The sequence below is a fragment of the Conger conger genome, chromosome 8 (assembly GCF_963514075.1).
Source record: "Conger conger chromosome 8, fConCon1.1, whole genome shotgun sequence".
Classification (NCBI taxonomy): Eukaryota; Metazoa; Chordata; class Actinopteri; order Anguilliformes; family Congridae; genus Conger; species Conger conger.
This window is the reverse complement of record NC_083767.1, coordinates 30,781,819-30,794,526: the sequence shown is the minus strand read 5'-3', so window position 1 is coordinate 30,794,526 and position 12,708 is coordinate 30,781,819. Positions and strand designations below refer to the sequence as shown.

Here is a 12,708-nt window from a genome sequence, read left to right as displayed (position 1 = left end):
CCGACCAGCTCGTCAGGAGCATTTAGGGGTTAGGTGTCTTGCTCAGGGACACTTCGACACCGCCCGGGCGGGGGATCGAACCGGCAACCCTCCGACTGCCAGACGACTGCTCTTACTGCCTGAGCCATGTCGCTCCTAGATAACATGGGTAATTGGTATAGGTGGGGTACAGTTGGCAACCAAATTGGGAGAAAAGGGGAAAAATCTGAAATAAATGATAGTTTTTTTTTCTTATTTTTTTTAGAATAAGATGCACAGAACAGAACGCATGTACCATAACTACCCGGTGACTAAGGTTGTAGCTTGCCCCACTGGCAATGTTGATGTATGCTTAGTACCACCGCTCACATGTGGATTTCTAAATAACCACTCTCCTCATCTATCACCCATGTCCAGAATTAAACACTGCTGATGATGCCTCCCCACCAAGCTATAAAATATTTTTAATCTAGATTTAAATATTGAGACTGTGTCTGACAGTCTCAATATATAAATTATATATTATATATTATCCGAAGCTGTCTTATTTACACAAGGTATCATGTGCACACACATGTATCCTTCCATCTTCAGCTGGTTGAGTGCAGTGATCTGCGCACCTTCTGAATATAAAGGTAGATACATGTGTGTTAAGGACGGATACATGTGTGTTCAGCGGTTATAGTTCCAACCGTCTAACCTGCAAACTGGCTTCCAGCAGGGACCCAGCGCAGCAGCTCTCTGCTGTTTCAGAGCTGCCGCCTAATGTCTCTCCTACCTGTTCTCTATTTACTACCCCCTACAACCAGTCTAACTTCAACATATATTTGATGGATAGTTTCATGCTATGATGCTTTTTAAAGGATTTGTTAAACATTTTATGTATCCCTATCATAGGTTCTATTCTGCTGGATATGAGTACCTGTAAAATTAATTGCAATTAAATGTAAACACATTCATACAAGTTATTTTCCATAATGTCGAGTTCTGTGTTAACACCCCCCCCCCCCCCCCACACACACACACCATTTGAATAATGTGTCAAATTGCTGAGCTGAACTGTGTGTAGGGAGGAAAGACCTTTGAACAAGACAGACTGTGGGAGAGAGAAAGAGAGGGGAAGAGAGAGGGGGGAGAGAGTGGGCAGGAGAGACAGCCAGAGAGACAGAAAGCATTTGGGAGAGAAGAAGAGAGGGAGAATATAGGGGGAGAGAGACAGAGCCCACAGATAACTAATATTTTCTATTCTCACAAGCAGTATCCTCACCAATATACATACTCATGCATATACTTGTGAATTTTAGAATGCCTGCCTCCGACAGTCTGAGCTGAAAGCGATGAAAATGAAAGAGGGAAGGAAAAAGAGGAGGGCTGTGAGAGGAAAGAAGGAGAGGCATGGAGGGGAGGACTATATAAGGAAGGAAAACCACAGAAGAGTGACAGAAAGTTCTGCCCAATGCTTATTACTCTTATTACTGTCCACTGAAGTAAGCAGCTTCACCATTCTTTCATCAGAGTTATTTTTCAGCCCTTTTGAACAGAAATTGGCTCAGTAATTTGCACATTCTATTTGTAAGGTAAATTCTTCTCATTGTTTGTCACACTGAGTGCGAGGCTACAGCCATTGCTGTGAACTGCAGTCACTTGAGTGAAATGCATTATCTCTGTGAGCGTTCAGCTTCCACACCAATTCTGCAATTTTCCTCCTTTTACATTTTTCTCTCTTTCCCACAGTCTCTCTTTTTTCCATCCTTCAGGACAAGAGAAGACTGAAGGAACAAGGGAAAACAGAAGTGAGAGAGAGCAAGAGAGAAGAAGAGAGGGTGTTCAGGAAGTGCAGAAGAGTGGGCTGAAGATGTTTGGGTGTTTGAGTGGGGCAAAGGTTCGGTGCTGGCTCACCCTGGCCTCTGGCCTGCTGGAGTGTCTGTGTTTCGCTGGGGCTGTTTTTGGGTGGGCCTCCCTCGTGTTCGTCCTGAAGGCTGAGGGGTACTTCAGCAACCTATGTGTGAATGTCACGGGACCCAACAGCACATACTACACTGGTGAGTTTACCTGGATGCCCCTGCACTTCTGTATAATAACTTGATTTAGAAAGTCATTTTCAAACATTATGTTCAAAGTGAAAGCAGAAAAACAGTTTGACAAAATTAATAATGCACAAAATATACAAGAATATCAAGCAGGCAATTAAAATAAACTTAAAATAAAAAAGTGCTTTAGAAGTAGGCAAATGTGGGCTAATGTGATGCTATAGGACAACAGCAAATGCAGGTCATATCAGAAAGCGAGTTTTTAAAAAGACTCCCCCTTCCTCCCCCTCAGACTGCAGCGGTCAGGATGAGCGGTTCTCCCTAGTTTTCACCATTGCCTCCTTCATGAATAACTTCCTGACTCTTCCCAATGGATTCCTCTTCGATCGCTTTGGCACCATGGCCGCCAGGATTCTGGGAATGTGAGTTCATGGAAGTGTTCTTTACTAAGGCTCGCTAAATCTCAGCCAGCTGGATCAACACTGGAGAGTGTTGAGGAGAGGGGGTATGTTCACAGGGGTTTGATGGTGATTAGAATGCTATAATTTGTCACGGGCAAAGACACACATTTCATTCACTTATAATATCAGACACTGAAGGTTTAATTTTATGTGTTGTCTGCTGTTTGTATTTCTGGAAGTAATTGAAGTTTAAAGCAGGACTCCTTTGTACTGGACAATGGAGGAGGTGAATGTTGGGTGTGTGCCCCTTTGGGTGCCATGTGTGCTTCTTTAGAAAATTAAAGAGAGGAAATGAGCACTCAAAATCAACAGCGGATAGATGCAGTAAAGATTTGTGTCCTTATAAAAGAAAAAAAGGGAAAATGGTTATTTTCTCTGTCCATTTTCCCTGAAACATGCTGTACCATACATATTTGTCTGCATCATTGTAACACCTAATTGCGTTTAACGCTAATGTGAGTCCAAATTGCCGGCATAGAGACCAAGTGTTTTGTGTCACCCAGCTGTTAGTATACTCCTAAACTAAACACACTATTCACTAATGAAGAGAACAGAGTACTCTCTGTCTCTCCCCCCCGCCCCCTCTCCATTTCTCTCTGACTCTCCCCCTCCCTCTGGCTCCAATATGTGAAGAAGGAAGGATGTCTGGCTTTTATAGATCCAACCCTTGTACACATGTACACATACAGACATGTAACTTACATACATGCACATGCATGCACACACAGGACATATCTGCATATACACACACATACACGCACACACTCGCATGCACATGTGCACACACATATGCTTACACACTCAAATTTGCAGCTCTGTATATTTCAATAAGCGTGAGATTAGATTAGCAGGGAGAGGTCGGGAGGGGTTTATAGAACTTGGCTTCATGTGTGAAAGTGAGATGCACAGTCTGGGTTTCTATGAGTACAGGGGCTTGAAAAACAGGGAGAAAGTGAGAGGGAGCGAATCTGACACAGATCCTAGTTGAAGGGTGAGCTGATGGGTGGGCTCTGGGTGACAGAAATCAGAGAGATTACATCCAGAGGTGGAGGATTGGAAATGTGTTGTGTTTATTCTGTATGATTGGAGGGAGAGGCAGAGAGAGATGGTTTTATGGTTTGGTAATACTGTTCTGTTTGTCCTACCAATTGTGCTCTAATGAAATGTAAAAAATGTAATTTGCAATGTGGCAAATAAATTGTATTTTATTTGAGGTCGGTGAGGTCAGGCAAAAAAAATACCGACCAAATGCTGTTTCCTGTAGTGAAAGCTTAGTGTATTCTCCATAGATTTATGTTGGACAAAGATTTGCCTGCAACCCAAATGCTCATTGGATGTTTACGCACGTCTGCGTATTCATTCTGTTATGCGAACGCAGCGATATTCCTAAACTGTCCGTCACCTGAATATGACACATTATACCTTGTTGGATAGGGTACAAAACCCCGTACAAGAAGCTTAGCATGTTTAGTAGTTCAGTACTGACTGATCGCTTCTCTGCCGGAAATCTCAAAGCTACAACTGTCCTATCATAACAACAACCACAATGCATTGCTCTTCAAGCCAGAAAACACATTTTCGAACATTCTGTAGTAATACAAGTAGCCCGCACATTCAGTAGTAATCCTTTCCTTTCATTTAAGACAGGAAATTAGATAAGCCTATGAATTATGAATAATGTAATCTTTTCAGTAGTTACCTGGAAAATTCTCTCCCTTTTCAACCCTAGTTATGACCAACAAAAAGTCGGTCACAAGTCATGTTGCAGTTTCATTGCCATTTTAACGGCATAATATTAGGCTAGTAATGTGCCATAGTACACTCTCCTGTCTGTTGAACTGTCTGGGACGCAAATAAACATCAAGAGTGAAAGATTATATTTTTTGTGTATTTATCAAAAATATAAATACAATGTCAATGGATGGTCATAATATTGATCCGATTGCAGAAGTTGACAAATAAAACAGGCCAATGGTCAATTTTTGGAATAAATGGTTGGCATTTATATGGCGCCTTTATCCAAAGTGCAGTACAATTGATGCTTCTCATTCACCCATTCATACACACACTCCAACGGTGATTGGCTGCCATGCAAGGCACCAACCAGCTCGTCAGGAGTATTTGGGGGTTTGGCGTCTTGCTCAGGGACACTTCGACATACAGCAGGTGGGATCAAACCGGCAATGGCCAGTTTTGGGATAAAGGCTTAAGATGTTTGCATAAGGGGCTGATTCCATCAAACGTGCTTTATTGGTTTGAAAATGCGAGGTGCATTATGTGTATAATTTAATGAAGCCTAAGCCTACTCTGTAAAAAGTGCTGGATGCACCTTTTCTGCTGTTGCTAGTTAACCACACTCCGCTCCTGTCAATCACTTTTCTAATGTTCTAACATGAGCAACATTTGTAAGTGGACAGGTCGAAACCCTCCTCCAAAACAAAATTAAACCCCGCCTCTTACTTTTCATGTAAATGGACAGCAGAGAAAAGAATGATAGTGACATTGGCCGCTTTTTTCTGGAAGCTAGGGCTGAACAATTTGGGAAATAATCTAAATGCAATTTTCAGACCAACATTGCATTGTGATTCAATTTGCAATTTATTTTATAAATAAACAATCATTCTATAATATAACCACTATAACATTTGATGCGGTCAACATACAGTATAAACTGTTCTTTGATAATAGCCTACATGTTAGGATGAAATTATATGAATTGATATGTAAACACCTTTATATGAAAACATTTCTTCAACTAACTTTTCAATTGAGAATCCAAAGGTTCACAATAAAAATGTTAAGCTGCAGCTTTTCTCATGGCAGTGATCTTGTCAGTCACATCAAAGGTTGTCAAAGAGCGACCCTGTAGTTCCATATTTAGCTCATTCAAACATAAGAATAAATCCACTATATAATCCACCAGTATGTGGATTATATGGACCAGTTTGCTAGCCATCAAATGGACCATCAAATAGACTTGCTGATATAAAAACATTTGTGCAGTTCAAAAAGCCTCGTAAGCACTTTACCCCTTGATAGCCATCTGCCTTTGGTATGAACAGCAATAGTTATACATATTCACTTCCCATTTCATTGCAAAAAACCACTTGATAATCATCTGACTTTGATATGTAGCAATCGTTGCACAGGTTCACTGCCAATTTCATTCCAAAGAACACTGACGAGAAGTGAATTCATTAGTCGAGCCCAGAACAGCTTTTAAATCCTCTGGCATTTTTTTCATTGCCAAGGCTTTGTAGTGGCCATGTGTCCATCTGATGTCTGGGGCAGCCTCTCTAATCTGTGCAACTACACCGCTGTGTTTTCCTGTTGGCAATTACATTTAGTTTTCATTCCATATACGTAATGTATGTACTATATCTGACAATATTAAGATGTAAATTGAAAAAGTCAATTTTGTATTCAATTTCTCGTCCTCATTGACAAAACCCTGCCATAATTTAAATGAAAATGAAACTACGTTTGAAATGACGGTTTCTTATTGTGACCATATTATCCATCTTTCAAAAATCTTTGCATTATCATTTTGATGCAAATTCTAATTAAAAATAGCTTTGATGTAGGCCTATTCAATACATCTACCCATCTATAAGAGATGGTATAATAGTCTAACAGTGCCATTCCTGGCAGACTATTAGTTAGCTTATCTGCAAAGTAGGCTACTCCTTTCACCATGGGCATTTCAATAATGATTTCTCAGTCTTTATCCGATTATTTCATTTAATTTATAACAGGATTTGGAAGTATATTTATAATTTATTTTCTGTTCTGTCTGTTTCCTGTCTTGTCACCCCTTAGTATTCTATTTTGGATTTCTTGTTTTCAAGGTCAGTACCTTTGCTTTGTTTTGGACTTATTACCCAGTTTTTGAACTTGGCCTGGATCACGCTCTGTCTGCCCCTTATTCAGCCTGCTTCATTAAACCTGCCATTTTTCTCATTACCCCTGAGTCTGCGCTTGGTTCCTCTGTCCCGCACGCTACCACTGTAAGATGCTTCTTATGCTTTGGAAACTCAAGTAGCACTGGTTCTTAAGGTAGACTGGCACTGCTTTAAAAAATGTAAAATGGAATATAAAGGCAAAATATATTTGAAAGAATATTAATTTACCATGATAAGAATCTATAATCTATAAGGGCATCATTTTCTGTTCAACATTGGGGGGGACGCATGGCAGAATGGAGCACCTGCAATGTGTTTTTTGGCATATCAGTCGTTGTAACAAATGGCAAAATAAGCTACTTAAATTCTAATAGTTATAATAGTAGATATAGTAAGATAATACACACGTGGACAAAATTGTTGGTACCCCTCTGTTAATGAAAGAGAAACCCACAATGGTCACTGAAATAACTTGAAACTGACAAAAGTAATAATAAATAAAAATTTACTGAAAATTAACCAATGAAAATCAGACATTGCTTTTGAATTGTGGTTCAGCAGAATCATTTTAAAAAACAAACTAATGAAACAGGCCTGGACAATCATTTTACAATAACATTCAGCTGTCACTGTCTTGAAATGTGCTCTGCAGGGGGCAATGGGCAGTCAATATCCTAAATCTAAGTTATGACACCAACGATATTGAAAAATAAATCTCCACTAGTTAATGTTTCACTAATCTATTTACGTTACAGCCATCCAGAAAATCCATCCATCCATCCATCCATTATCTGAACCCGCTTATCCTGATCAGGGTCGCAGGGGGCTGGAGCCTATCTCAGCATACATTGGGCGAAAGGCAGGAATACACCCTGGACAGGTCGCCAGTCCATCGCAGGGCACACGCACCATTCACTCACACACTCATGCCTACGGGCAATTTAGACTCTCCAATCGACCTAACCTGCATGTTTTTGGACTGTGGGAGGAAACCAGAGTACCCGGAGGAAACCCACGCAGACACGGGGAGAACATGCAAACTCCGCACAGAGAGGCCCCGGCCGACGGGGATTCGAACCCAGGACCTCCTTGCTGTGAGGCGGCAGTGCTACCCACTGCACCATCCGTGCCCCAGAAAATCCACCACAAACTAAATGTAAAATAACAATTCAAGCAGATAGCTATTGTCCAAACTTGTCACAACTACGCTCAGCACAATCAGTAGCTTTAGCTAGTTTGCTAGTAAACTAATTTAAAAGTGAATAACCACCAGACCAAAACCACCAAAATTGGCCTACATTACTCTTTAGCAAAAATGTCCATATGCACAAACTTATGACAGCATCCTTTATCCTAATTAGCCTACAACTATGCATTTTATAAAATCCTGATTTGATGTTGAACATAAACAGCTCTGCACCATAGCTTATTTGAAGCACATGGCTGTCTGTTTACAACATTTGGAGTCACAACTCTCCGACAAAGTGTTCACACTACCCTAAAGCCACCTCCTCATTTTCATCTATTTGCATTCTTGAACAGTGAACATTCAGTGAACTTGTCAGTTAGCCTATAGTGCGTGTATTGGGTTCAGAGGGAGTCCCACCATTTTTCAAACTCCTTCTGTGGAAATACAGTGAACTCCAGAATTATTGGCTTGTTCAGTATGCTTTATTAATGATTCAATCATGAGTCTATTTTTCTTAGACTTGGTGACTCCAAGACATAACCAATCTCTGCAGGTCTTAAACTCCTTGGGTTACTTATGGCCACCATCACCATCTTCCGTCCGGTCTGTGTGGATAATATACACTCGCGTCCTCTTCCTGGCAAGTTTGCATCCATTCCATATGTTTTACACCTTTCTATTATTGCCCTTACAGTGCTAAGTGGTATGTTTAACCGTTTATGTATTTTCGTCATACCCAGTACCCGACTTGTGATGATCAATTACCATATGTGTCTCCTAAATTGCCAGTTCTTGGCTTTTCCCATGCTGATGGTTGACAAAGGGATTTTCTTTCTTTCTTATCTTTATTTATACAGGAAAAGAATAAAAGGTGGTAAAAACATGTTATAGTTTGTCAGGCCTGATTTTCAGCAGGTTCCTGTTCTGCAGCACATAAAAGACAGTTCAACACATTACTCACATTAAACAACTACTTGAGGGAGACAAAGGGGATAGGAACAATAGGAAGGACATAAGAGAGAGGGCAAAACCATGTTTGGGGGCAAGGATAGAAAACAATGGAAACAGGATGTGGCAAGTGCATTTGGGGCTTCGGTGGTGTTGTGGAGTAGATAGGTGGTGAATGTAGTATATTGCAGTAGAATCAGTGGTTACAAGTCTGTCCTTCCATCAGATTAATTTTTTATACCTGTTTGAAGTGTGAAATAGAGGATATTACACTGATGTGATATGGGATCTCATTCAAAATTTTGGTGTGTGTGTGAAAAAAGGATCTTTGGCTGTAGTTTTTATAAGCCAATACAGGATTAAGTGCAAGTGAAAGTGATCTGGCGTTCCTGTCTTGTTGTGTTCTGTCTTGGGAGTAGAACAGTAAGTGATAGAGTGATTGTTCTGGATCTGAAAGTAAGATTTAATGGCTAAATGAATTGTGTGGTTCTGGAAAGTCAAGGCGTTAGAATGTGAAAGTGCAGCGCAATGGTGAGTCCAGGGTGGTTGCTATGGATCTTATAGGCTCTATTGTATGTACAGTGGGAGCAATAATTATTTGATCCCTTGCTGATTTTGTAGGTTTGCCCACTTACAAAGAATGGAACTGTGTAGAATTTTAATCATAGGTACATTTTAACATTGAGAGACCGAATATCACAAAATAATCCACAATAACAACTATATTTTATAAATTGAATATCATATTTTCACATGAAATAAGTATTTGATCCATAGAACAATAGGACTTAACACTTGGCGGAGAAACCTTTGTTGGCAACCTTTGTTGAGGTCAAGGCGAGATCTTGCGTGGAGCCCCTGACCGAGGGAGATTGGCGGTGAATTGTGTTTCTTCCATTTTCTAATAATTGCTCCAACAGTTGTTAACTTCTCACAAAGCTGCTTGCTTATTTTCTTGTCACCCATCCCAGCCTTGTGCAGGTTTACAATTTTGTCCCTGATGTCCTTAGACAGCTTCTTTGTCTTGGCCATGGTGGAAATGTTGGAATCTGATTGATTGTGTGGACAGGTGTCTTTTATACAGCTACATAACGATGTAACGAGTTGACACAGGTGTTTTGGGTAATGAGTTGAGATTAGGAGTGCTTCTTCATGGAAAACTAACTGGTCTGTGGGAGCCAGAATTATTGTTGATTGGTAGGGGATCAAATACTTATATCATGTGGATTATTTTGTGATGTACCTATGATTAAAATTCTACGCAGTTCCATTCTTTGTTAGTGGGCAAACCTACAAAATCAGCAAGGGATCAAATAATTACATCCCACTGTATTTTTGATGTTATCAAGAAAACGGTTAGTTTCTGGCCTATTTCTGCCCCAGCTTGACTTTGGTGATACTACTTATAGGTGCGCCTCCTCCTCAACCAAGCTCAACCCCCTGTCTCACTCAGCATTGAGATATATCACAGAACTGTAGTTGTAGGACTCATCATTGCTCTTTATACAGCATGACTGGTTGGTCATCCCTTACTTTGCGTAGGCTACAACACTGGTACATTTTAATTTATAAGATTATTTTAGGCAAATTCCCTACATACTTAAGTCAGAAGTTTTTATCTTATAACCTGAGATTGCAGAAATGGCTTCAGTTCACAGTCCCCTCATTTCGTACAGAGGATGGAAGCACATGCTTGTCTTACAGTGGCCCTTGGTCCTGGAACGAGCTGCAGGCTAAGCTGAAACTTGATTCTTTTATTTCATTAAACAATTTTAAAATAAGAATAATGGATGTTCTCACGGTTAGCTGCAATTGTTTTAAATAACACTGATGTGTTCATTTCACTGCTATGTGTTTTGTTCTGTCATACTGTGTGTATTGTAAGGCACTTGGAATTGTATATACCTTCATACTTATGGATAGTACTTCATTGTAATGCTCTCGTGATTGTGATTTTGTTATGCTGCTATTTGACCCTGTCTTGGCTAGGTCTCATTTGTAAAAGAGGTTTTAATCTCAATGTGACTTCCTAGTCAAATAAAGGTTATATATATTACTGGGAGGATGGATATGTATGGATTGGCCTGTATTTAGAGACAAGAGTTGGATCCTCAGATTTAAGATTCATCAGCTGCCGAAAGAGGGGCACAAAGCAGTCACTATCACTATTAAAATGCATATTATAACCATAGATATCATAGGAATAGGGTTTTTTCATGGAATTCACAGTATCAATCAGCTCATTTTGTGTAATTTTAGAGAATGCAAACTGATAAGGTGTGGAGGAGAAAGCAGGTGGATAATGGGGGAGCATCAAATTTTTAATCCAGTTCTTTAACAAAGAAACTAAATAATCACTCAAAATGCTTGTGACCTTTTCAGGTTCTGTGATAAGTCAGTACATTCTAGAGAAATTTGAATATTGTCATTCTTTTTCTTCTCATTTTCCCCAGTGTCTGCCATAATGTTTTGGGGTTTGAGGCTGTTTGAATAATTTGATTTTGGAAATAGACAGCCTTTTCCTTACATAGTTCTGTGGAACATTTTTTTCTGATCTCTATGAAGTGTGTTTTACTCTCCAATGATTTTGAGAATCTATACATTTTCAGAGAAAGAGCCTACCTGTTTCAGTAATTGCATGATTTTAACATCTATCCATGGTAATTTTATCTGTCGAGATTGTACCTTGTAAGCAGTGATGTATTTTTTGTGTATCATCTCTATTCTGTCATAGAACAATAATTTGTTCAGGGTTTTCAAGTGTCGGTTCATTGTTGAAATAAGTAGCTCTAATTTCAGAATTAAATTGAGATAGTTTTGATTAGGTATTTTGTGGACATAGTGACGATTGTGCTTTCCTGGCGACATAAATAAGTGAGTGATCTGATATCGCTGTGTGTATGACTCCAGATAATGCATAGTTGGTGGTTTGGTTTGTAAATATAAGGTCAAGAACCGAACTACAAATTTGGCTCCTTGATTAGTTGGTAAAGACCAAGCTTTGTTGCAGTAACTGTCGTTCCAGTCCATTCTAATGTCACCCAGTACAACAAGCTCCTTCGTTTTTACGGATTTTACGACATCAGTGAACTGTAATAGATAGACGCAAGCAGCGATGTTTGGGGGCTTATAGGTAACAATAATTGTAATCATGTGTTCACATGTGAAATATACTACCAATTGCAAAATCCTTCTCTTTGTGAGAGGTTTTTCCCTGGTGGGGTAGTTTTCAATTGAAGGTTATTCCTCATTTTATCTATTCGTTTTCCTGCCCCTTTAGTCTGCTTTGCAGATTTAGTGGTTGTTCGTTCACAAACAGCTTTTAGGAACCCTGGTGTCTGCATTTGGGGCACCCCACGCCCCACCTTACACACGCGGGCAGATTGCTGCCTTTGTTTATAGGCATCCATGTACAGACTGATTACTACATTAATTATGTATTATTGGGAGGCGGCCTACACATTTAAGCCTCATTGTCCCTCTGTTCTGGGCTTGAGTGTTGCATTTCTCTTCAGACACCTAGCCAGTTAGAGACAGCCTGGGAGACTGGATTCCTTTACATTTTAAAGACATTCAGGAACTTCCCTTTTACTTAGGACCAAGAGTAGGGTTTGACTTCTGATTTTGGCCTGGTCGGGTTCTCACTCTGACGTGCATTGCCCCGTATTTTGCATGCGGTATCAGATTCCTGAAATTCTCTCTCACCTCTTCCTGACGCCCTAAGGTTTGTGAGGAGCTAGGTACAGAGGTAGAGAATTCCTCAGGGTTATCTTCCATCTGATTGGAAGAACCCCATTCAAGTCTGTTCTTTAGAAACTCTTCTGTCTTCGGGAGTACCTCTTTTAAATCTATACAGACTCTCTTCAACTACATTTATGGTTCAGTTTTGTTGGTGTTTCGCCAGGGAGTTTTCTCTTTTCCCTTTCTCTTCCAGTGGCTCCCTATATCACCTGGGAGATCCCTAGATCATATTAGTGGTTTAAGATTCCCTTCTCGGTCACGTCTGGTCCTCCGTCCCCACACCCATTACAGATATGTGCTTTTGTCGGCGCAAGAAGAACTTTTATCAACTTTAGGGGCAAGACTTGTTTGAGTGTTTAGATGGCATATTTTAAGACCTTGAATTTTGGCAAATTCAAATTCTTGTTGGGACAAAGTGGAAGTCAATCTTCGTTGCAGTTTAATGGCCTTAACTGGAT

The 12,708-nt window shown here is 40.0% G+C and overlaps 1 protein-coding gene across 4 annotated transcripts in view; it reads left to right on the top strand.

Moving 5' to 3' along the window:
• Positions 1–1,358: 1,358 nt before the first annotated feature.
• The window catches only part of slc43a3b (solute carrier family 43 member 3b), a 57,974-nt gene continuing 46,624 nt past the window's right edge, over positions 1,359–12,708 (top strand). The window contains exons 1-3 of one of the 4 annotated variants that reach the window (XM_061251707.1): positions 1,359–1,466; positions 1,737–2,021; positions 2,302–2,431. In XM_061251707.1, coding sequence (XP_061107691.1) covers positions 1,835–2,021; positions 2,302–2,431 — 317 coding nt within the window. In that variant the 5' untranslated portion in view covers positions 1,359–1,466; positions 1,737–1,834. Of the gene's footprint in view, positions 1,557–1,713; positions 2,022–2,301; positions 2,432–12,708 lie in introns of all 4 variants that reach the window. The other 3 variants (XM_061251704.1, XM_061251705.1, XM_061251706.1) reach the window with 3 other exon arrangements.